General features: G+C 38.1%; 1 protein-coding gene across 1 annotated transcript in view; it reads left to right on the top strand.

Annotated features, from left to right (window-relative positions):
• LOC124369699 overlaps positions 1–26,107 on the top strand; it is a 75,168-nt gene extending 49,061 nt beyond the window's left edge. Inside the window, exons 4-7 of the mRNA XM_046827752.1 lie at positions 9,401–9,554; positions 19,280–19,438; positions 20,010–20,145; positions 25,873–26,107. Of these exons, the coding sequence (XP_046683708.1) occupies positions 9,401–9,554; positions 19,280–19,438; positions 20,010–20,145; positions 25,873–25,993 (570 nt within the window). The 3' untranslated portion in view covers positions 25,994–26,107. The remainder of the gene's footprint in view (positions 1–9,400; positions 9,555–19,279; positions 19,439–20,009; positions 20,146–25,872) is intronic.
• The last annotated feature ends 295 nt before the right edge of the window (positions 26,108–26,402 follow it).

Genomic DNA, 26,402 nt, shown 5'->3' on the forward strand with positions numbered 1-26,402 from the left:
TACCCTGACCACCAGAGCGGGCGAGACAGTAAACAACTAGGAGTAAGGCCGCGCGATGCGAAGTCGCTAGACGATCTGTTGAGCCGAGGAGGCCCTGACCACCAGAGCGGGCGAGACAGTAGACAAGTAGGAGTAAGGCCGCGTGATGCGAAGTCGCTAGACGATCGGTTGAGCCGAGGAGGCCCTGACCACCAGAGCGGGCGAGACAGTAGACAACTAGGAGTAGGGCCGCGCGATGCGAAGTCGCTAGACGATCTGTTGAGCCGAGGAGGCCCTGACCACCAGAGCGGGCGAGACAGTAGACAACTAGGAGTAAGGGCCGCGCGATGCGAAGTCGCTAGACGATCTGCTGAGCCGAGGAGGCCCTGACCACCAGAGCGGGCGAGACAGTAGACAACTATAGGAGTAAGGCCGCGCGATGCGCAGTCGTCGGGGTTGAGATTTGTGCTCATGTGATATAAGATCGGTTGGGGGTGTGTGTTCCTGTATTTAAGATACTCTATTAGCTAAATCAAATGAAATCATATTTTATTGCATTTTTACAATTTTACATTGCATTGCAAATGTCAGTAAATCTTTTTGTAATTAGTTATTCATTCACACATGCGTATACCCAAACTTTACACTTCCACACATTCACTCAAGCACACTCTTACTGACCCCAGATCCTATGCCTCTCATAAATCCTATCTGTTTATTATAAACTCATCGACAGAGTAGAACGCTCTAGACACCAATAGGCGTTTTATACATGTTTTGAATTAGTTTTTATTGTTGGCGTTCTTTATACTTTCCGGGAGCTTATTGATTAATCTGACACCAACTTGTTGTGGCAAATGCTGCGTAAGTGTAATCCTGTGGTGTTGGGCTCGATAGTTGTCCCTGCCTCTTCTCATATCGGTGAAGGTCCTCACCGCGGACCATGATTACGTCGTATATGTAGAGGCAGGGCAATTTCAGAAATTCAAGCTCCCTAAAATATTCCCTGCACAACTTAACTTTCCACTTATTCTGTCAGCCTTTTTTGGAGCCTGAAGACCCGCTCAAATTTGTTTTTGGCACAGCCTCCCCAAAGTCTCCCTCCAAATGCAAAGTGTGGGTTAATTAGGCCATCACTTTACATACTGACTTGGACAGTATTTGGCTAAAGATCTCAAAACAAAAATGCCTGAGCAAATGTTTTTGCGCAAACATTGTCAATGTGCTCATTCCATCAGCACTCGATCAAGGTGCATTCCTAAGAATTTTGAAGAGCTGACTTCCAGTGTGGAGTCAGCCAACAAGATGGCTGGCCCACACTGGTTACCCGCAGTGCGCAAGACAAAGTTTGAAGAGTTTGTTTTTAGATTGAGGCTGTGGAAGTATTGGACACAGTTGTTGATGTCAACAAAAGCCTGTTGATCCAAAACTTCGCTTGAAATCGCATTGAAAAACAGTGTGGTATTATTGGCAAACTGCACAAATTTTCCATGCAGAAGCGATGATTTTATATTGTTTATGTAAAGCAGGAAAAGCACAGGACTGAATATCGACCCTTGGGGGACTCTATATCTCAGGTCTATTGGTTTGGATGATTTATTTTATAATTGGACAACTTAGGATCTCTGACTTAGGAACGAGCTAAGCCATTTAAGAGGCACGCCTCGAATGCCGTGGGACACAAGTTTGTCGAGCAGTGTACCGTGATCTACGCAGTCGAATGCTTTGGACAGGTCTAAGAACACACTCATTGTGTGGTTTCGACATTTAATCCCCTTTACAATCATATCGAAAAGACTCACAACTGCGTCTGTTGTCGATTTGCCCTTTCTGAAGCCAAATTTTTCACTTTAGAGCTGATTGTATTTTTCCAAAAAGTGAAGCATTCTTATAAGAAAAAACTGTCAAATATTTTGCTTAGCACTGGCAAAATTGAGGCAGAAAGATAGTTTGTAAATGAAGCTGGGTTGTCTTCCTTAAAAATAGGAATAACTTTAGCAATTGTCAGGAGAAAGGGAAACACTCCTTTTTGTAATGAATAGTTTACTAATTGGGTTAAGGGTCTCACTAAATGCTTGCAGCATTTTTTTATGAGTCATGGAGATATTATAATGAGGTTTGATTTTTTGGCTGGGAGCTGCTGAATAATTCGGTGAAGCTCATCCTCAACGACGGGCGCCAACACCATTAACGATGTAGGGCTCTGTCTTCGCGAGGGGCGTACTTGAGGTTCAGATGGTCCATCAGCAACGGATGCAAAAAAGTCATGAAACTGATCGGCAATCACCGTTTCATCTTCAAAAAGCCTAGACCCAATGTTAATTTTGACTTGTTTGTGAGTTTTTGTTTTATTATTGATGATGCCACAAGTTTTTTTTTTTAAACGTGTTTGGAAGAGAGAATAGATGTCGAGACATCATATGCTTTTGAAAGTTAGATCACTTTCCTGCATATTTTTTATAATTCTTGAAAACAGTTTTTAAATTCTTCATTTAAAGTGTGTCTCTAGAAACTAAAATACCCGCTGTGATCCAGTTGTTTTTTGGAATTTTTTCGCAAGCACACGCCTAATTGCTTTTAATAATATATCGGACTAAATATAACGGTATTTTAGAGAGGTACGTGATAGTTATTTATAATTCTATAGAAGTTTTTATTATATGTATATAATATATGATACACACGCCTGGTATATGCAAATTATCGATGTAGTTTCATCACAAGCCATATTATTATTTATGCGCACAGTAGTTTTTATATACCACGTGTGCCATTTATGCATATACATAACAAAACTTTTTACAGACAAGGACGACGTCATATGCTAAACAAATTTATATGGTTTGTGAAAGCTGTGACGGATAACCGGATCGTTGTCGGGAGTGTTTTAACAATGAAACACAACTGCTGAATGATGAATAAAACAACAGATTATGTTTCATTTTAAAAGGTGTAAAAACTTATAATATATGAAGTCTAACTTGTACCTAAATATGTTTAACATTGCTTGTTATTTTACTTAGTCGCAACATACTTTACAGAGAATATGGGATGAAGCTAGGCCATAACTGGGCTGTTGTTTGTTGTATGCCTTTACCCCAGCTGCAACCCGAACATTAGAAAAGCATTAAAACACGTGCATTACTGGTACATCTGGGCTAGAACAGATCCTTGCGTGTATTAAAAATGATACACATGGCCCAAACTTACAAGACTTTGGGTATCGTATACGATTCACACTGCAGCGAACGTTAAATGGATAAGTTCAATCCTAACCCTTCGATGGTTAATGGAAGATCAACAATACGTATATCACGAGGCGAAATAAATCATCATAAAAATTTCACTCTATTGCAGTATTTTCCTGTCCAAAATTTCCATTGTTTCTTCTGGAAGAGCGATTATTCAGCAGTGCGTAAGAATCAATCAAACGTCAAAGTCTCGCTCACATATTTTGGAGCGCTTATTTCATCCCTCGGCTATCATTAAGAAGGTCTTTGGAGATGTTAGTTTTACTACTGGGGAAAATTCGACAAAATATGCTTTTTTGTTGAGCTCGGTGATTCGCAGTCCAAATCCACATGAAGCCTATATTATTACATTACACTATATGATCCGATTTATCCCAAATGAAACAAGTTTAATTTTGAAATTTATGTGAATGTAAGGAATGAAATGAGAACTTGGGTTTATTGGACTGCAAACTCCTCTTCAATGTAACATCACCACAGTTTATCGTGTTAAATAAACACAGTAAATAATTGAAAAGATCATTAAAATTGAACAATATAACATAAGTAAAAATATATTATTGAAAAAACATCTTGGAATAATAGTATTGAACGGAAGTTTATTATGAATAACTTTAATCTTAAATTACAATTCTCGTATTGCATACTGATTTATAAATGATTAATACATTATTTATTCAAATCATTCACACATGTAGCCTCAACGCAAGTCACCGAGACACACACCGCATCACACCCGCCGTCCACGTAACATCTTCACAACCCATGCCCTGAAACGGTAACGTATACAAGATTTTTGACGTCTTCGGGAAGTGCAATGCACAGTCAGCAGCCAGAAACAGAATTGAAGAGGCTGGAATGATGAGTGCGAATGGTAGAAGACATGCTCTCCTACGAATAGGCTATGTCGTTCACTGATATGGGAAAAGAACAGAAATATTTCTGACAGATAAGTAGATAATGTACTAATAAATAAAGGAATAATAAAAGAGGGTAAAAATAATAACCAATTTGTATATTGTGTACAAACTATGCTGATATTTCGTGGGATTTTGAATGTGTACACTACTGGGTGGCCAGGTAATTCAGATGTCAGATGTGTTTCGCATTACGTTATTACAACATTTTATTCTTAATCATTTTAAATTGCCGTTGTTTTAAGGAGTATAAAGATTCTTTACAAGGCGTTAACTATACTGCATGTCGCGAGAGCCTTCTCTTCCACCTTTGAACGGTTGATACATTTCAAGTACTCTTATGGAATTTGAAGTAACATAACCTGGGGATACGTTTTATGCAATTTAAAATTACTCGCAATTTCTACGAACATGGGCGTCAGCTACATTTTAAATGGTTTGACTGATTATAATACGTGAAATTAAAGGCCGTTTTGTTACTGAACCAACAATACCATGAAGAGCAATACATTCTTGACCACTTTGTTTAAAATGAGTACTATGCGAACAAAAGTAAAACACTAAATTCAATTAGACGATGAAGTCAACTTAGATACTTATATTACTAACCAGTTCTTAAGATCTAAACATTTCTCATGACAGGGCTCCCCATAAAAATCTTGAACTCATCTTTGTACCGTTATTTAGTTGCATTATACAATATATATATATATATATATATAATATATATATATATATATATATATATATATATATAAAATATATATATAATATATATATAATATACGAATATAATATATATATATATATATATATTATATATATATATTCGTAACCCTGTTACACGTTGCTAGTTAGTATCATTTATCTCCAATTTTTTTGAACTAAATTCTAGGTGGAATTATAACCTAATTTGCACGCGAAGTAATCTTTTCTCTTGAAAGGTGACCCGAACTCCCCGTAGGCATACAGGCCACTGTGTATGTTTAACACCTCGGGGAAGCTCTATGAAAGGTTGCTAAAACCCAGATTACAGTCGTCCATCGAAGCCGCCGGAGATCTATCTTCCCGGCAGCATGGCTTTCGAAGGCGACACTCAACTCTGAACGCCATTACAGAGGTGATCAGTGCCGTCCAGCAAGCCGAAACAGCTTGTCACCAGGCTCGGCCGATTGTGCTGTTGGTTACCCTTGACGTAAAGAACGCGTTTAACTCTGCTCGGTGGGAGGACATGCTAGAGGCGTTGTAGCGGGACTTCAGCGTGCCCGACTATCTCCTGGTCGTTGTGCAGGACTACCTAAGACGGAAGAAGAACAAAAGAGGTCACTGCCGGTGCGGTTCAATGGTTTATTCTCGGCCCAGACCTATGGAATGTTTCGTACGATGGTTTGCTTTGCCTCGAGATGCCCCACGACGTGGGTTAGGCCGATGACGTAGCTGCAGTCATCACGGCGAGTACTCCGGACTTGGCACAGTTACGCCTTAATCAGGTAATGATTCGGGTCAGAATCCCCACTCTGATCTCTATGAATGTTGGGGGTGTCGAAGTCCGGACAAGGACTGCGGCGAAGTACCTGGGTGTGTTACTCGACTGCCGTCTTCGGTATTGGGAGCACATCCAGGCGGTGTGCGACAAAGCCTCTAAGGTGGTTTTTGTCTCTCGGCAGGCTGATAGCTAACGTAGGAGGCCCTAGGTCAAGTAAGAGACGCCTCCTCATTTCTACTGTAAACTCAACCCTTCTGTATGGCGCAGAGGTTTGGGCCGGTGTCATGAATATAAGGCGATACAGTCAAAGGCTGTTATCGGTACAGAGAAGAGCAGCACTTAGGGTCGCCTGTGCCTATCGCACCGTTTCCGGTTCGGCCGGAGTGGTCGTGGCTGATTCCTATTTATCTGCTGGCAATCGAGAGACAGACCGTCTTTCGGGAGGCTGCCGAGCGGGGTAGAGAGGATGCCTTATCTACTGCCAGGGTGGAGATTCTGCAGGTTTGGCAGCGGAGGTGGAAGGAAGGATTGGACGGTTACTGGACCTTCCATCTCATTCGAGAGCTTCAACCTTGGATATATCGTGGCCACGGGGAGATAGATTTCTACCTGTGTCAGTTCCTGACGGGGCACGGTTACTTTAGGAAGTACCTCTACAGGATGGGAAAAGTCGGTCGCCTTGGTGTGCTTACTGCCAGGAGGAGGATGATGATGTTCATCACACCTTCTTCGCTTGCGGGCGCTTCACCGAGGCCAGGCGAACGCTCGTCACCACAGTTGGCGATGTTTTGGCAGACACCATTGTGGAGCCGATGCTGCAGAGTGAGGACGCATGGAATGCAGTCACTACTCATGTACATGCGATCCTTCATCAGAAGCGTGAAGACGGAAGCCTGGCTGACCCCTATCTTCCGAAACAAGTAGTTTTATCCTGGATGGGACATAAGACACACGGACCAGGCAAGATGTCATCCGAAAGGGTTCCGGCCAGGGTTCACCGTGGCCCATAGGGGGTTTAGTGGGTAGTCCGCAAGGGAGTGCGCAAATGCCCCCTACGTAAATAAAAATCTTTTCTCTTGAACTTTGTAGCTGAATATCTTGCTAAATAGCAACCCCACGCGCGCCTTGTCCGTAGGTAAAAATTACTTTTTCTTATTATAAATTAACCCTTCTATGCGAGACATCTATTTTTAATGTAATATAAAGTAACATACCTGTGATGATGTTTTATTTGCCAGATTAATACAGATTTAAGTGGTGGTGATGTTTTTCTGACGAGACCATGTTTTCGTAATTATAAGTCATTTCAATAAATGGCTAATACCGTCGCGATTTTGTTTTAGGCGAGTTCTTCTTCAACTTCTTGTTCAACTTCGAGTACCTCCAGTATTCATGTACTAAGACTTCTAGTCTTCTAACCTCCCTTTTAACTGCAGTGTCGAACCAAGAAGCTGACGTCGCGGTGTGTGAGTCGACATCAACCTGAAGGGAAGTCAATTGCAAAGTGTTTGCATTGATTCGTGAACGTGATTCAGTTCGTATACAAAATTCTAAAGAACATTGGAACCACCTGGTCCACCCCCACTTAATATATCATTTTAGGTTCATTATTACTAAATTTTAACGTGGTAAACTCTGATTTTTAAGTACACCAAACGTGGTGCTTGTATGTGTAATTTGGCACAATTCAACTTATAAGTAATCTATGCAATGCCGAGTATATATTACTACGACTTCAGAAATCTCAAACCCCTTGTGTTTTGTCCATTCGGTAAATCTTAACAAACCCCACTTACAGGAAGGTGTAGTTTGTAACTAGTATTTTTATTACGTGAAATCTTACAGCAGGTCGAAGGTCTTGATAAAAGAAGGATGATAGTGAAATATAACTAAGTTGAATCCATCAAACATAGTGACCAATTTGTTATAAGAAATGAATTTCTTGCTGCAATCAACAAACACTTTAAATAATATTACGAGTGTTTCAAATACTTCAAATACTTTAGTTACCTCCTTAATCTATTTTCGGAGAGGTTGAGTTACTTGAAATTAGGTTTCTTGGTGCAATCAACATTCTCTTTCATTTGAGGTACCACACTTACTTGGTGGCTCATCTTATTTCTAATCTTTTAGTTTTCTCCTTTCTCCTTGCTTTATTTTGGGAAAGGTGGAGTTAATTATGGAATCACAACACACACGCTTTATATTGTAGTGATACTTAGCCTATATAAAAGTATAACTTCAGTGTTCCGCATAATTTTGGCATCATATATATATATATATATATATATATATATATATATATATATATATATATATATATATATAGTGAACGTTGTCTAGTACAAACAAGCGCTAAAAATGAATTCCCAAAGTCACTACAGCTTCCAACATTCAAGCAACTTAAAAATAAAAATTTATTATAAACTAGAATTTCAAAACTTTTGTAAAACACTGATATCTACTTTTGAAATGAAAATGAACTTGTAACCGTCATCGAAAATGAGTTGATAGAAAATCAAGATAATTTTGAAATGTTACGAGAAATAGATAAATTATTTCCAAAAATGTTTGAGGAAAATCGCATGACAATGTTTGGTGAAAAACACAAATAATACTTAAAAAAAGGTTGTGTGAATATTAAAAATAAAGACAATTTTTGCTTTATTTACTCAATCAGATGCGCTATTAAAAACATGTAAAACTGCTGATAGATATAAAAAATATGAAACCTTTGTGAATGAATAAATATTTTTTGGATTTGACTATCCATTATCATTATCATTAGTTCAATGATGTAATATTCTCTGAAGACCGAAGTTTTGATATAAAATAAAGATATCCGAAAATGTTCATAAATATTTACAGTTATGATGAAAAATTCAATATTATTCCGTTGCAAATTTCGGAAACATATGATGCAGAATTAAATATTGATCTCCTTTGTGTAAAACTGAAGAAAAATCCCATTTTGTTTTGATTAATGCTTTAAATAAGCTTGTTTCTTCAGAATTATCTAAGCACAAACACAAAAAAATTATACAAAATGTAGGAGATTTTTAAGCCAATTCTACAAATCTGGAGATTTAGCTGATCATTTAGATTTGCAAGCAATGCGAAGTATGTAATTCAGTCATGCTATTAATTATAGATAAGACGAAATTATTAAACCATTATAAATTATTATTATTATTAATTAACAATTATCCTCATCCGTACATAGTTTATATGGATTTTAAAAGTATTTTAGAAAAAATTTCAACATGTAAAAATAGTCCTCAAAGTTTGTCAACAACCAAGATTCAAAAGCATATTCCCTATCTATGGTTTTACTCTGTATTTGGTTTCGAATTTAACCAATCGTATATACAAACCTATATGATAAAGGGCAAAAAATTAGGAACATTTGCCTGATGTTTCGGCAAAATTGTTTCAAGATCTCAATAAATTATCGACATGCAGCTAAAAAATACAACTCTAGAAAAACCTATGAAATCAACCGACAAATAGGAGATTTTATATAAAAATTCAAATATTTGCTACATTTGTGAAGAATATTCTTATTAAGATACAAAACACATTTTAGGTTGTAAGCCAAATGATTGTCATGATGATACACACAAGAATGCAGAGATCACTTTGATGAACTCATTTTGTATTTGTCCACTCTTTCTGAAAAAATAACTATAATTATTTTGACTGAAGTGTGGATAAAGAGTGGCGAGGAGGCGAAATACCAGATGACAGGCTACGATATGTTTCTGCAGGACAGGCCAGACAACCAGGCCGGTGGAGTCGCTGTGTACGTGGACTCTGCACTGCGCTGTGAACACCGCCTTATCTTGATGCCTACAGCCGAGGTGGTCAACGTCCTGATTGATGTCAGAATTAACAACGTCGTCACTAGACTGTCCCTGTACGGTATATATAGACAGTGTAAATTTACATATAATCAATTTTAGGATGATTTTGTAAATATTTTGAAGTACTTTAACGATCCCACAGTTATTATTGGTGATTTGAACATATGCATTTTGAAAGATAAATTACATGGTTCTGGTACAAATTATTTAAATTTGATCTCTGCACATGGTTTTGAAAGCCTAGTTAATAGTCCCACCAGAGTTGTTGATAAATACTCGTCTTGTATTGACCATGTTCCTGTAAGAAACTCAAAACGACTTGATTTTAAATGTAATGTAATGGAACTTGATATAACTGATCACTATGCATTAAAGCTGGGTATTTCAGGTTACAACATCAAATTTTACTAGTTCAGGTTTTGTAAAAAGTCTCGATTATAGAAAGATGCAAAGGCAGCTAACCTTGGCAGACTGGAGCGGGGTGTTTAACGGCAATAACGTAAATAGTATGGTCAAGGCTTTTTACAGTGTGCATAATTTATGTTACGAAGCTTCGTGTATATTAAAGAAATTAAATTGTAGAAATATAAAAAGAAAGGAGTGGATATCAGAGAAATTGATAGATCTGGTAAACTGGAAGAATAATTTGTTTAAAAGATATAGTAGGGATAGATCCAATGTAACTTTAAAGAAAGAATATGATAACACGGCTAAATTCGTAAATAGATGTATTAAATAAGAAAAATTAAATTATTATTCTAGGTTGTTAGGTTATTGTAATGGTGATTCTAGGAAATACTGGGGTGTAGTAAAAAAATCTTAAACAAAAAAAAATAACACGCAACCATAAAGGTAGGTGATCGTTTGCTTGCGGTGACGGGAAATGAAACCATCGTAGCCAATGCCTTTAATAATTATTTTACAAAGGTATTGCCATCCCTAAAGGAGGAGGCACACGGATTTGACACGTTTCCTCAGAAACATGTTGAGGCTGAAGTTTTATTAGACTCATTTAGGATTAATATTATTGATATTTACAGAGTAATAAGTAAAATGAAAAATAAGAACAGCACTGGCATAGATGGCATAAGCACTGTACTAGTTAAGAATAACATAGATATTTTTGTACCGTTATTTTATAATATTTATAGTAAGTCTCTAGAGCAAGGTATATTTCCTAACAAGTTTAAAGTAGCTATGGTGGTACCTATATTTAAGGCAGGGGCCACCACAGAAATGTCTTCATACCGCCCGATCTCTCTCATAATTACTATAGCTAAGATTTTTGAAACATTAATTAAAGAAAAGATACTGGACCACTTTCAGCAGTATAATTTTTGTCTAGTAATCAATATGGATTTTTACCTAATAAGGGAACAGATTTAGCCTTAGAGAAACATGTAACTTGTATTACAGATGCAGTTAACTCTCACAAATTTACTCTAGCTATTTATTTAGATTAAAAAAAACTGTTGATGTATTGGATATAGATATCTTAGTACATAAGTTCAGGAGGTATGGGATTGGAGGCTCTGCATTGGCTTGGTTAACATCTTTTTCGAAATCCCGTCAGCATGTTGTTAGAATAAATAACATCAAGAGTGACGCCTTAAACCTATGCTACGGGACTGCTCAGGGGGGAGTACTTGGTCCACTCATGTTTCTTATCTATATTAACGACTTACTGGATATCGACCTCAACTCTTCCATATTTGCATATGCTGATGACACAGCATTAGTTTGTTCACCTAGCAGCAGAAATAACCTTAAATTGAAAGTTGATAAATACTTAGTGAAAGTATCTGAATGGTTAATTACTAATAAGTTATTGATAAATGCTTCAAAAACCAAATATGTATTATTTTTTGATAACGATAAGCCTAAATGCGAGTTAGAAGATATGTTTAAAATGTTTTGCCATAGTCATCAGTGTCTGTATGTGTGTAAATGTCCAAGTGTGGAAATAGTTGGTTCAATTAAATACTTAGGGTTGTACATAGACAGCCATCTCAAATGGGGTGACCATATACAGTTCTTGGGGAGAAAGTTAAGACAGATTAATCATTCTTTATACCACATGAGAGGATTTTTGAATAGCCAATTTTTAAAGTATTTGTATGTCTCCTGGTTTGAAAGCATGATAAGATATGGTGTCATACATTATAGTGGCACGTATAATACCATACTGAATCCTATAATTATGTGTCAAAGAAATGCATTGAGAACAGTTTTTTGGCATTGGGCGTATGGTTAGAATAAGTTTTTTTAATGATAATAATATTCTTAATTTTTCTCTGTTTTATAGTTTGTGTATGGATGTATATTTACAAGTAGGCTATTTAGATGAGTATCCAAAAAGACAGACATCTCGATTAACGAGAACTGCTCAATATGATCTCCTATATGTGCCAAATTATGCAAAAGAAAAATGTAGACACCAGTTTTGTTATGCAGGGTTAACTTTATTTAACAGGTTTATTAGAGCATATGGTAATAGTGTATTTCTTGATTGTAAACCTAAATTTAAAATGAAAGCTGTGCAGTTTGTATTAAACCTTAATCCTTGATAATTTATTTCTATTTTTTATATTTATTAAAATTGTTTATTTATTTCTTGCATGCTTATCACACCTTATGTTATATTATGCCTGTTAATGATTTCTATGTTGTATTTATTATTGTTATTGTTATTTATTTATTTATTAGTTGTTGCTGTTTTAATTTACACATATGTACACAAATGTATTCAATATTGTTGTTTACTATAATTGTCATTCATATTTATTGTTATATTTGTTAGAATCTAATCTGTCTATTAGTTATAAGTAGTATCTATTTATTAAAAATTAGTTCGCATTGTTATTGGTCTGCCAACATAAAGACTAAACATTTTGACTTGTAAAATGCATTCCCGCACGCGCCTTGCAAGGTGCCTTGGGGTAGTACATAAATGTAACATGTCTTTTTTCTGAATAAATGAGTTTTAACTTGAACTTGAACTGCTCGTACAACTCATACAACTTGTAATATGAATTTAAAACTTCTGCAAAATATTCCTGGTTTTTAAATAAAGAAACACTAATTATGAAGAGAAATTGTACTAAAACTAGTCAATCGAGTGATCGCATTTGACCAAAAACCTTTCATAAAAGAATACATAGATTTTAACACAAATATGAGGACAAGTCTACGAGTTACGTTGAGAAGGATTTTAACAAGCTAATGAACAACTTAGTTTCCGGGAAATCTATGGAAAATGTTCGTAATAGATGTGATATAAAATTAGGGAATGAAGAATTCTCTATGAAAGAAGCGAAGAAAACAAACTTCAAATATTTCAAAATATATGCTTAAAACTTAATTGCGAGTCACATGTACAAGCAACAGGTAAAATTTAACAAACCGTTCTACATAGGATTTTCTGTACTAGACCTTTCAAAATTGCTCATGTTCAAGTTTTCTTGCGATAAATTTAAAAAATATGATCCATTTATGAATCTTTGTTATATGGATACAAACAGCTTTTTCCTTGAGATGTTGAAAGATCCTTAAAAAATCATTAAAGAAAATTTGAAGGACATTGTTACAGGTGACAAACCACGAGGGTTTCAGTAAAAATAAGAAATTAGTATTTAATAAATATATTGTGAATTGCCTATGTATCAGATGCAACACACTTAATAAAACACTGATTATGAACTGAACTACAGGATACAGGCCGCAATAGGTCAGCACATACTAACCAAATACTGGCAACTGATTTGAGGGTAGGTTTTTCTGTTGATTACTTTGCTTTTAAATATTCAAATAAAAATATATTCTTAATTTTGTATGTAGTGCGTAGCTTTACACTATTTCCCTGCATGAAAGGAAATGACGATACAAGACTATTTATTTTAGTATTATATAAGTATTTGTATTTGTAGTGAAGAGCCTACTTGTAGAAGGAACCTAAAAGTAGCATTAACCGATGATTTACTGTTCGAGAAGCGCCCCAACGGCCCCCACTGATCCATCCAGCACGAGGGGGTAGTAATAGAAAGGGGGTTTTATCGATCACACAACCACGACAAGGCTACTGACGTCACGCGTATTACGTCACACTGACGTCACGAGCCGTACACGTGGAGACACGTCAGTGCACTCTGTCAGTGAACTCCAGGACGTGAGGTGAGTACTTCTTGGCCTAGGTTATGGTTCTGCATAGTGTCATCTCTGATAGTTGCATTTTGGTTTATATATATATATATATATATATATATATATATATATATATATATATATATACAGGTTGTTTCGCGAGAGGTCGGCACAGCTTCGGGATGTGATAGTAGACATAAAAACAAGCAAAAAAGCATATGCACATATGTCCTACCTCACTACATCTTGTGTCAGTCTGTTTATATGTGTGTTTTATTTTATAAACCGTTACTCTGAAGCCGTTGGAGTAAATAGCATGAAACTTGGCAGATACGAAGCTAATTAAAGCGAAAATTACATCAAAATTAAATACTTATTATCCCTTTAATAAAAATTATTTATTGCAAACTTAATGTCAAAACTAATAATACCAAATGTCCTAAAATCGGTTTAGAAATAAAATAATTGCATCAATTTTAGTTTGTGAGTGTTTATACTTTCTTTCAAAGTACCGCTACCAATGTTTGGTATTTCTCGGTCTTTGTATGACAAAATTTATTTTTAAATCTAATGAAACATGTATATGGATAAGAAGTTTTATGTTTACATATAACTTACATTAAGATTTAAAGTTACAAATTCTGATCTATGTGATGCCCTCTTTCAACAATGCATGATTTAGTTCGGCGGTTTAAAGCATTTCTTGGTTTTTCAAAGATTCCAGGAGTAGCCCTTATGCTGTTACATCCTCCTTACACATGGAACAATTCTCGTACATCACAGATCTTATGTATCAGAGGTCAGAGAGGTCAGAGGTCAGAGGTCAGAGATCAGAGATCAGAGAGATGTTTCGTACAAGTCTGTTTGAACTGAGTTTACCTATGATTAACAAAGGTAAAATTAATGTTTAATATTTTTAAAATTACTTTTGCAATACAGTTTTTTTTATCGTTTCGAACAATATATAATTAATATTACCATAGAATTCAAGTGCTCTTATAAAACGCGTACTTATCATTGCTGTACGTAGACACCTTTCAAATAATTACTATTTTAATGCAGTAAATAGTGCCAATGAACGCTAATCAAAAACCAAATGTAAAAGAATTTAAAAGAACAACACGTCGTAGCCTTGAAATGAAACCATCTTCAATAAATATTATCGTTAAGGAAATAATTGATATTTTTTTTATTATTAGCTCGAAAACAGCTGGTATTGATGCGAATACCAATAAATAACGAACAATTAGTACTTGTACCTAAAAATATACTTTATATATGTAAGAAAGCATAAACACTCACCAACTAAACTTCTTGTAATTATTTTATTGCTCGACTGATTTTAACACATTTGGTATTGTTAGTTTTGTCATTAAATTTGAAATATAAATTTATTTTTGCAATTTTTATGTAGCACTGACAGTTTTTAGAATATCAAAGTTTGAAAAATGTTACATGCCGCCATTTTGAAATGGAAAATTATATTGATATATCATTCCCCCCTTTTAATTAGCTTAGCATAATAGGCAAGTTTCATGTTATTTACTACAACGGCTTCTGAGATACTATTTTTTTTAATAAAACACAGACAGACACTAAACGTAGCGAGATAGGACATTATGTTCATATTAATCTTTTTTACTTGTACAGAAATTGTCGACAAATTTTTAACCGTCGGGAGACAGAGGGGGAATCACTTATAGTCTTGTAACATATAATTTTAAAGGTCTTGCTTAGTTAGTACCCTTAAAGAATTGAAATCAGACCACAATAGAAAAAGGGCAGCCCAAAACGTAACTGAGCATTATACAATAATAATGCAACAATTAAAACACACACATGACATGTTTGCTCATTCTGATTGTATCTCAAGGCCAGTGTAAAGTGTTGTCTGTGCCTGGCCCAGCCATTTAATTCCTCATATCACGACTGGATATTAGTTATATACATCAAGTTCGCAACGGTTGGAATACACAGTTGGCTGGCTTGATTATAACGCGGAGCACAGTGTGTGTAACATGTCAGGCGAACGGAACGAAATCCGCTTGTGATTAGTAGGGTAACGTGTGAACTGATTCCAGGTATAGAACAATAGTTGCTTAATCCTGACCTAACCATCGTGCCTTGTGATTAGTAGGGTAACGTGTGAACTGATTCCAGGTATAGAACAATAGTTGCTTAATCCTGACCTAACCATCGTGCCTTGTGATTAGTAGGGTAACGTGTGAACTGATTCCAGGTATAGAACAATAGTTGCTTAATCCTGACCTAACCATCGTGCCTTGTGATTAGTAGGGTAACGTGTGAACTGATTCCAGGTATAGAACAATAGTTGCTTAATCCTGACCTAACCATCGTGCCTTGTGATTAGTAGGGTAACGTGTGAACTGATTCCAGGTATAGAACAATAGTTGCTTAATCCTGACCTAACCATCGTGCCTTGTGATTAGTAGGGTAACGTGTGAACTGATTCCAGGTATAGAACAATAGTTGCTTAATCCTGACCTAACCATCGTGCCTTGTGATTAGTAGGGTAACGTGTGAACTGATTCCAGGTATAGAACAATAGTTGCTTAATCCTGACCTAACCATCGTGCCTTGTGATTAGTAGGGTAACGTGTGAACTGATTCCAGGTATAGAACAATAGTTGCTTAATCCTGACCTAACCATCGTGCCTTGTGATTAGTAGGGTAACGTGTGAACTGATTCCAGGTATAGAACAATAGTTGCTTAATCCTGACCTAACCATCGTGCCTTGTGATTAGTAGGGTAACGTGTGAACTGATTCCAGGTATAGAACAATAGTTGCTTAATCCTGACCTAACCATCGTGCCTTGTGATTAGTAGGGTAACGTGTGAACTGATTCCAGGTATAGAACAATAGTTGCTTAATCCTGACCTAACCATCGTGCCTTGTGATTAGTAGGGTAACGTGTGAACTGATTCCAGGTATAGAACAATAGTTGCTTAATCCTGACCTAACCATCGTGCCTTGTGATTAGTAGGGTAACGTGTGAACTGATTCCAGGTATAGAACAATAGTTGCTTAATCCTGACCTAACCATCGTGCCTTGTGATTAGTAGGGTAACGTGTGAACTGATTCCAGGTATAGAACAATAGTTGCTTAATCCTGACCTACCTAACCATCGTGCCTTGTGATTAGTAGGGTAACGTGTGAACTGATTCCAGGTATAGAACAATAGTTGCTTAATCCTGACCTAACCATCGTGCCTTGTGATTAGTAGGGTAACGTGTGAACTGATTCCAGGTATAGAACAATAGTTGCTTAATCCTGACCTAACCATCGTGCCTTGTGATTAGTAGGGTAACGTGTGAACTGATTCCAGGTATAGAACAATAGTTGCTTAATCCTGACCTAACCATCGTGCCTTGTGATTAGTAGGGTAACGTGTGAACTGATTCCAGGTATAGAACAATAGTTGCTTAATCCTGACCTAACCATCGTGCCTTGTGATTAGTAGGGTAACGTGTGAACTGATTCCAGGTATAGAACAATAGTTGCTTAATCCTGACCTAACCATCGTGCCTTGTGATTAGTAGGGTAACGTGTGAACTGATTCCAGGTATAGAACAATAGTTGCTTAATCCTGACCTAACCATCGTGCCTTGTGATTAGTAGGGTAACGTGTGAACTGATTCCAGGTATAGAACAATAGTTGCTTAATCCTGACCTAACCATCGTGCCTTGTGATTAGTAGGGTAACGTGTGAACTGATTCCAGGTATAGAACAATAGTTGCTTAATCCTGACCTAACCATCGTGCCTTGTGATTAGTAGGGTAACGTGTGAACTGATTCCAGGTATAGAACAATAGTTGCTTAATCCTGACCTAACCATCGTGCCTTGTGATTAGTAGTAGGGTAACGTGTGAACTGATTCCAGGTATAGAACAATAGTTGCTTAATCCTGACCTAACCATCGTGCCTTGTGATTAGTAGGGTAACGTGTGAACTGATTCCAGGTATAGAACAATAGTTGCTTAATCCTGACCTAACCATCGTGCCTTGTGATTAGTAGGGTAACGTGTGAACTGATTCCAGGTATAGAACAATAGTTGCTTAATCCTGACCTAACCATCGTGCCTTGTGATTAGTAGGGTAACGTGTGAACTGATTCCAGGTATAGAACAATAGTTGCTTAATCCTGACCTAACCATCGTGCCTTGTGATTAGTAGGGTAACGTGTGAACTGATTCCAGGTATAGAACAATAGTTGCTTAATCCTGACCTAACCATCGTGCCTTGTGATTAGTAGGGTAACGTGTGAACTGATTCCAGGTATAGAACAATAGTTGCTTAATCCTGACCTAACCATCGTGCCTTGTGATTAGTAGGGTAACGTGTGAACTGATTCCAGGTATAGAACAATAGTTGCTTAATCCTGACCTAACCATCGTGCCTTGTGATTAGTAGGGTAACGTGTGAACTGATTCCAGGTATAGAACAATAGTTGCTTAATCCTGACCTAACCATCGTGCCTTGTGATTAGTAGGGTAACGTGTGAACTGATTCCAGGTATAGAACAATAGTTGCTTAATCCTGACCTAACCATCGTGCCTTGTGATTAGTAGGGTAACGTGTGAACTGATTCCAGGTATAGAACAATAGTTGCTTAATCCTGACCTAACCATCGTGCCTTGTGATTAGTTTCATGCGGTAAAATGGCATCGCCCTCGGAACAATCAGATGTTCAAATTGCTTATTGATTATATTCCAAGGCAAATAGTGCTATTCTGCACCAAAATAGTTACTAACCAGGTATGTTCAGGTTTCATTGTTTACCACTTCAAGACTAGGAATATACCAGAAATACGTTCTGGTTTCCGTGAGTTGCGGTACCATGTCTGGAGGTCAGGCGTGAACTTAAACCTTGAATTCAATAACGGTTAGTAGTACGTTCAGATGGGTCACTTGGTGTCTCGTGAGTTGCGGTACCATGTCGGTAGGTCAGGCGTGAACTTAAACCCTGAATTCAATAACGGTCAGTAGTACGTTCAGTTGGGTCACTTGGTGTCTCGTGAGTTGCGGTACCATGTCGGTAGGTCAGGCGTGAACTTAAACCCTGAATTCAATAACGGTCAGTAGTACGTTCAGTTGGGTCACTTGGTGTCTCGTGAGTTGCGGTACCATGTCGGTAGGTCAGGCGTGAACTTAAACCCTGAATTCAATAACGGTCAGTAGTACGTTCAGTTGGGTCACTTGGTGTCTCGTGAGTTGCGGTACCATGTCGGTAGGTCAGGCGTGAACTTAAACCCTGAATTCAATAACGGTCAGTAGTACGTTCAGTTGGGTCACTTGGTGTCTCGTGAGTTGCGGTACCATGTCGGTAGGTCAGGCGTGAACTTAAACCCTGAATTCAATAACGGTCAGTAGTACGTTCAGTTGGGTCACTTGGTGTCTCGTGAGTTGCGGTACCATGTCTGGAGGTCAGGCGTGAACTTAAACCCTGAATTCAATAACGGTCAGTAGTACGTTCAGATGGGTCACTTGGTGTCTCGTGAGTTGCGGTACCATGTCGGTAGGTCAGGCGTGAACTTAAACCCTGAATTCAATAACGGTCAGTAGTACGTTCAGTTGGGTCACTTGGTGTCTCGTGAGTTATATTTGTCCTACTGTTCCAGCCTGGATGCTTGCAGACTCAGAGGACACACCTACGGGTGGGGAGAAGACGCCGGAACCTGCTAAGCCGCCTCCAGGACGACCACCTTTCAAAGTGTGCTTCAAACTCGCCAGAGTGCGAGGGCGGTCTGACATATCCCCCTGTCACCACCGGGGCTTTGGTATGGCTACACTGCAATCGTAAGGTTAAGGGAATGTCTTAAGCTTTAGGAAGTACCTTATATTTCGCAGAAAGGCCCTATTGGCTTTAAATAGTGGAAAACTAACATATACTGGCTTTTTAGATTGGTTTATAGGTAGGTTCAGAAAAGGCTTCTTAGACCTAACTTCACTTAGTGAAATGAGACATTCTTTACCTTTTCGACTTTATTCTTTTGACACGTAGACTGATACCGATGTATTACACCTTCCGTCATTGAAGCTCATCCCTCGGTGGGCTGGTACAATTCCTCTTCTGTCTACCTCAGGCTGTAAACATTCTTCACTGTCTCATTGTCTACCTGTCTGTCCGTGAGAGTAGTCTCGCGCACACTTGCCTTGCATATTATTCATCGTGCAATTTAGAAGAGACTGTTTAGTGTATAATGGTAACTGGCATTCAAATGAAAATACTTTTAGGAATCCCACCTAATAATTTCTTAAATCGATGTATAATAATCTGAATAACCTACTAATGTCATGTCTCGTATTGTATATTGTATATCGTGTATCTCATACAGTGTGACGTTACAGTGCATGCGGTGACCGGTAAGTTCTACAGTATCAGGGAATCTTCGTGTCAGCAGGAACCAGACGTGGAGGCGGTAAACCGGGCCTACAGCCTGGGTCCTCGACAGCTGTTCCACAGTCCCCGCCTGGAGAGTCACCGGTGAGTAGATGTTTATTGACGCCTCCCTCGAGGATATTCCCCTGCCCGATACTACTGCTGGCACCGAGCAGGTGGTCATAATCGTGCCGCCCTGATCATATTCGCATATGGGTACACCTGACGTTTCATTTTCTATGGCGACATGTTTCGGACGGTTTCCATCATCGGTCAGACCTTAGTACCAAATAAATTTCACATTCTTCTATTGTTGATAACATCGGTGACGATTATATTTTATTAAGTTGTAATATTTCGTCTAACAGATTATTACCGCCTCGTTCTTAAACGCGGCATAAATTTCACATTTTCCAATGTTCATACTAAACTACCCGTGGTACAGCCGTTTATTACTTCTAGATCATTCCCCACCTCCCTCCTGTTGTTATTCTCGTGTAGCAGATGTTGGGAGAATGTAGACCTTTGTTTATTTAACTTTGGATTTGGGTGGTGATCTGGTATTTACTTTGAATTAATGACCGCCTTGTTCTATGTATTTTTTGGGGAAATTCATTGCATTGTATTTCGTATCCACTCCATTGTTATGCAGTACGTGGCAAAACTCCTCAGTACTGTTTAATATATTATTTAGGTTATTTCTTGTTTAAAGTCCATATTTGTATCAGTCATTTCAATTCTGATTTTTTTATTAGTAGTTTGCTCGAAATAATTAAATTCAGTACAAAAAGTATATATTTTTCTTCTTATTACACGCGTTAACTTCAATATTTTTATTAATCTTGTGTGTGTTAATTAATTTATTAATCATATTAATCATTTTAACCATAGGATTTTGCAAATATTTTATTGTAATTAGTTCCTTGGTTAAACAGGATTTTAATAATCAGTGTATCATATAATAGTTGGCACAACATTTATTGGATATTGGACGGTATAAGGCTGAATTGATTATTTGGTGTAGTTGGTTTTCTATGTAAGCTGCAATTAAATGTGTTATTATTATTATTCTGTAAAGATAATTCTAAAGAATAAGCTTGTCGATTTCTTAAACTTCTAAAACAAACACGGTAAACAAATAGAATTGTCCTAAAGACTAAAGAAACAATCATCAATCATGTTGTCCAACTGTATGTTCTCGACTTCGATCAAGGCGTTGAGGGTGTGTTCCGACCGGTTGTGAAGTAAGTAAGACCAGAGCTAGTGACTCAGACTATAGGTAGTGGTATGTTCTCGACTTCGATCAAGGCGTTGAGGGTGTGTTCCGACCGGTTGTGAAGTAAGTAAGACCAGAGCTAGTGACTCAGACTATAGGTAGCCGTATGTTTTCGACTTCGATCAAGGCGTTGAGGGTGTGTTCCGACCGGTTGTGAAGTAAGTAAGACCAGAGCTAGTGACTCAGACTATAGGTAGCTGTATGTTCTCGACTTCGATCAAGGCGTTGAGGGTGTGTTCCGACCGGTTGTGAAGTAAGTAAGACCAGAGCTAGTGACTCAGACTATAGGTAGTGGTATGTTCTCGACTTCGATCAAGGCGTTGAGGGTGTGTTCCGACCGGTTGTGAAGTAAGTAAGACCAGAGCTAGTGACTCAGACTATAGGTAGTGGTATGTTTTCGACTTCGATCAAGGCGTTGAGGGTGTGTTCCGACCGGTTGTGAAGTAAGTAAGACCAGAGCTAGTGACTCAGACTATAGGTAGCCGTATGTTTCTCGACTTCGATCAAGGCGTTGAGGGTGTGTTCCGACCGGTTGTGAAGTAAGTAAGACCAGAGCTAGTGACTCAGACTATAGGTAGCCGTATGTTTTCGACTTCGATCAAGGCGTTGAGGGTGTGTTCCGACCGGTTGTGAAGTAAGTAAGACCAGAGCTAGTGACTCAGACTATAGGTAGCCGTATGTTTTCGACTTCGATCAAGGCGTTGAGGGTGTGTTCCGACCGGTTGTGAAGTAAGTAAGACCAGAGCTAGTGACTCAGACTATAGGTAGTGGTATGTTCTCGACTTCGATCAAGGCGTTGAGGGTGTGTTCCGACCGGTTGTGAAGTAAGTAAGACCAGAGCTAGTGACTCAGACTATAGGTAGCCGTATGTTCTCGACTTCGATCAAGGCGGTGAGGGTGTGTTCCGACCGGTTGTGAAGTAAGTAAGACCAGAGCTAGTGACTCAGACTATAGGTAGCCGTATGTTTTCGACTTCGATCAAGGCGTTGAGGGTGTGTTCCGACCGGTTGTGAAGTAAGTAAGACCAGAGCTAGTGACGTAGACTATAGGTAGCCGTATGTTCTCGACTTCGATCAAGGCGTTGAGGGTGTGTTCCGACCGGTTGTGAAGTAAGTAAGACCAGAGCTAGTGACGTAGACTATAGGTAGCGGTATGTTCTCGACTTCGATCAAGGCGTTGAGGGTGTGTTCCGACCGGTTGTGAAGTAAGTAAGACCAGAGCTAGTGACTCAGACTATAGGTAGCCGTATGTTTTCGACTTCGATCAAGGCGGTGAGGGTGTGTTCCGACCGGTTGTGAAGTAAGTAAGACCAGAGCTAGTGACTCAGACTATAGGTAGTTGTATGTTCTCGACTTCGATCAAGGCGTTGAGGGTGTGTTCCGACCGGTTGTAAAGTAAGTATGACCAGACTAGTGACTCAGGACTATCGGTATAGTAGAGAATTTATAGCATGACCGGTGACTTCGAGATGCGTCGTAGGCAAAGACGGAACTAAAGTGGTGGGGGGTGGAGCGGCTCAGTTTGTTGCCGTATTTAGCCTTGTGAACTTCGGTCTCAAGTCTTCTATACGTGCCGCCCAAAAAACATTCGCTTGTGCCAATTCACGAGTTGCAATACAATTTGTGAATTAATTGCGTTGTGCTCATTACGTTTTAAGTAAAGAGTTTGAGATGGATCATAATGTAAAAAGTAAAATTAAAGGTAGAAAGGTTATACACGGCCAAACAAGAGAAGTGCTTCCCATTTTATGAAACGGGAAGCAGAAACCAACACACTTATAAATTTGAAGAAAGTTCAACAGCGTGTCGTAGAGGCAACTGGAATTTCTGAAAGTACGCTGAGACGAATTTTGAAGGAGGAAAAAAAATAAGTCCAATTGGCAATTCTTTTAGTACCGTACGCCCAACAAAGTAAGAAAACGCAAACATACTAAAAGTAATCTGGACAATTTTGATTTGGGTGTAGTTTGAAGAACAATAAATAATTTTCATCGACAACGGGGTTTTGTTATGTTAACTATTGCGTGTAGATCGTTGGCGTTATTGTTATTTTAAGTATACATCATTAAATTAACTTGATACAAGTTGGTAGATAAAACTGAGTTTTTTTCTTATTCTACTGTGTATATTGACAAATTAGTTTAACCAGTTTTATATTAATTTTTAATTTAGCAGCTAGGCTATGTCAGTTGAAAATTTTGTAGTGTATAATTGTATCTACTATTGTAAATCCTGAAGCTTACACGGTTAGTATATGATAAATTGAATTTTAATGGCTAACAAAGCGTAACAATTACAATTCTGAACTGTTGTCGTCGTTGGAGATCAAGAATAATATAAATTCCTACCCTTTCCCAATTTATGAGAACCCTTTTTTACCACCAGGTATCTCTACTGCGAACTCATTAAGAAGGGTGAGCTATAAACACAATTTCGGCAGAACATAGTCATTGTTAAGATCACGTACATCCGGTCCCAATATTTCCAAGATTTCCTGTATTGAATTCCCCATCATAAAAGTCCGTCGCCGTAACTTCAAAAGAGTCTAGAAATGTTCAAATATTCTCAAGGTCTCCTATATTAAACTGCTCATCATAAAAGACTACCGTGGTAAGAACGTAAGGGTCTAGAAATGTTGGCAAACACTACAATATTCGGCTCCCGCCACCACTATGAGCCGGGAGCCGAAAACTCTCAGTAGGGTTAGTAGCACCGTATTCACTCCCCTACTTTAGATTGTGCCCCCACGCGCTCAACTCCTCCACTCCTCCCACCGGTCATGCTATAACTTCCCTAGAGTAGCTGTATGTTGTCGACTTCGATCAAGGCGGTGAGGGTGTGTTCCGACTGGTTAGAGCTAGTAACTCAGACTATAGGTAGCTGTATGTTCTCGACTTCGATCAAGGCGTTGAGGGTGTGTTCCGACCGGTTGTGAAGTAAGTAAGACCAGAGCTAGTGACTCAGACTATAGGTAGCTGTATGTTTTCGACTTCGATCAAGGCGTTGAGGGTGTGTTCCGACCGGTTGTGAAGTAAGTAAGACCAGAGCTAGTGACTCAGACTATAGGTAGCCGTATGTTTTCGACTTCGATCAAGGCGTTGAGGGTGTGTTCCGACCGGTTGTGAAGTAAGTAAGACCAGAGCTAGTGACTCAGACTATAGGTAGTGGTATGTTCTCGACTTCGATCAAGGCGTTGAGGGTGTGTTCCGACCGGTTGTGAAGTAAGTAAGACCAGAGCTAGTGACTCAGACTATAGGTAGCTGTATGTTTTCGACTTCGATCAAGGCGTTGAGGGTGTGTTCCGACCGGTTGTGAAGTAAGTAAGACCAGAGCTAGTGACTCAGACTATAGGTAGCTGTATGTTCTCGACTTCGATCAAGGCGGTGAGGGTGTGTTCCGACCGGCTGTGAAGTAAGTAAGACCAGAGCTAGTGACTCAGACTATAGGTAGCCGTATGTTGTCGTCTTTGATCTAGGCGGTGAGGGTGTGTTCCGACCGGCTGTGAAGTAAGAATGACCAGAGATAAGTGGGAAAAAAGAGAGTGACTCAGACTATAGGTAGCTGTATGTTTTCTGTCTTTGATTCGGAAGAATGCAACAGAATTATTTTGCTGTTTAAGAGTGTGGATCGGAAACTTTGCACTGTGTGCTTTTTTGTATGTTTTCAGGAGGGTTTTTTGATTCGAGAATGTGTGTTTTTACCACATGTTAGAGAAAAAATAAATTGTGTTTATTGCTTGAAAAACATTTAGAGGTGCATTAATGGAAGGGTCAATTTGCAGCTAGATAAATGAATTATATATTCCTTGTAAGAGAACGATTCACACACGCGTACCTAAAATTAGTCGTGTGGAAACATTTATGTTTTATTAAGGATTCTGCCAATCTTTTTAATATTTAAAAGTTATTATCTATACAGTTGAGGATAACAAAGGAAAATTTATACTTCACATATTTTCACAAATTTAATTTGTATTCCTTGTTTTTAACCCCGATTATGATCATGGTAGCGCACACAAACACGACAGAACACGTTAACTATAGAAACTGGGTTATGAAAGTACTGTCACTGTTCAGAAATCGCTACAATTGATTCAAAAAATAAGGGTAATCAAACAACACATAACATAACACACACACACATCATGATGGGGGGGACATGTACATAACTCAAAAACACCAAATTCAACAACCGTCAGGGCATTGCTTCTACTATGGTAGTGATCTTTGGGATCATATCATTATCAAAAAGTCATCATTTTCAAGTTTAGGATGGACAGTAGAAAACAAGTTAAGACAAGATTTTATAAGATAAATGATGATATCTGGAAACGCCCTGTCTTAGGCGCATCTTTATTAAAGTATCATATCGTAATTGCTAATAACAGAACCCACAAAACCTTATATATTGAGACTTGCAATGTTTCTACTAAAGTTAGATTATCAATGTCCCCTACATGACGAGTTTTCATAATATGTTCCGCATACCTCCTTAGTGATGTTTCTATCGGTGTAAAACTCGGTTACACCCATAACAATAATTATTTGTGGGTTACAGTTATGGATGGCACCATGACGTCACTTTTGTAGATTCGGACATCCTGAATGACCGCAGGCTGAACTTCTTCAACAGGACCGCACCCATGTTCCGCACCCCTACAATCATCACTAAGAAGTAACAATGCTGCCAACACAGACCAAGCAACAAGTTGCACTATTACTCGTAAATACAACAGTGTTCAATTGTATAATATTTAAAGTATTTATTTTGAAATAAATATTTTAAATAAGTATTACTTGTTTTTTATACAACATTAACACCTCATATAACTAGTAACTACTTATATAATGATAAGAACCTTAATGAGTTAAGAATGCGTAACTTTTCAATAAAACTTTGACAAGCCGTTGTTTCGTACTGGATTGAGATAGAGACCTCTAGTCTGTAGCATTGTTCTTCTTTTATAAAGACCTTTAAAATGAAGTGTCATTTAATAGGGGTTTGCATTTAAAAATTTTTACTTGACCCCCAAACCCCCATTTTGGTTTTAGTTCTCATGTAGCGCAACAATCATTATATGTCATTAT

The sequence above is a fragment of the Homalodisca vitripennis genome, chromosome X, assembly GCF_021130785.1.
Source record: "Homalodisca vitripennis isolate AUS2020 chromosome X, UT_GWSS_2.1, whole genome shotgun sequence".
NCBI lineage: Eukaryota > Metazoa > Arthropoda > Insecta > Hemiptera > Cicadellidae > Homalodisca > Homalodisca vitripennis.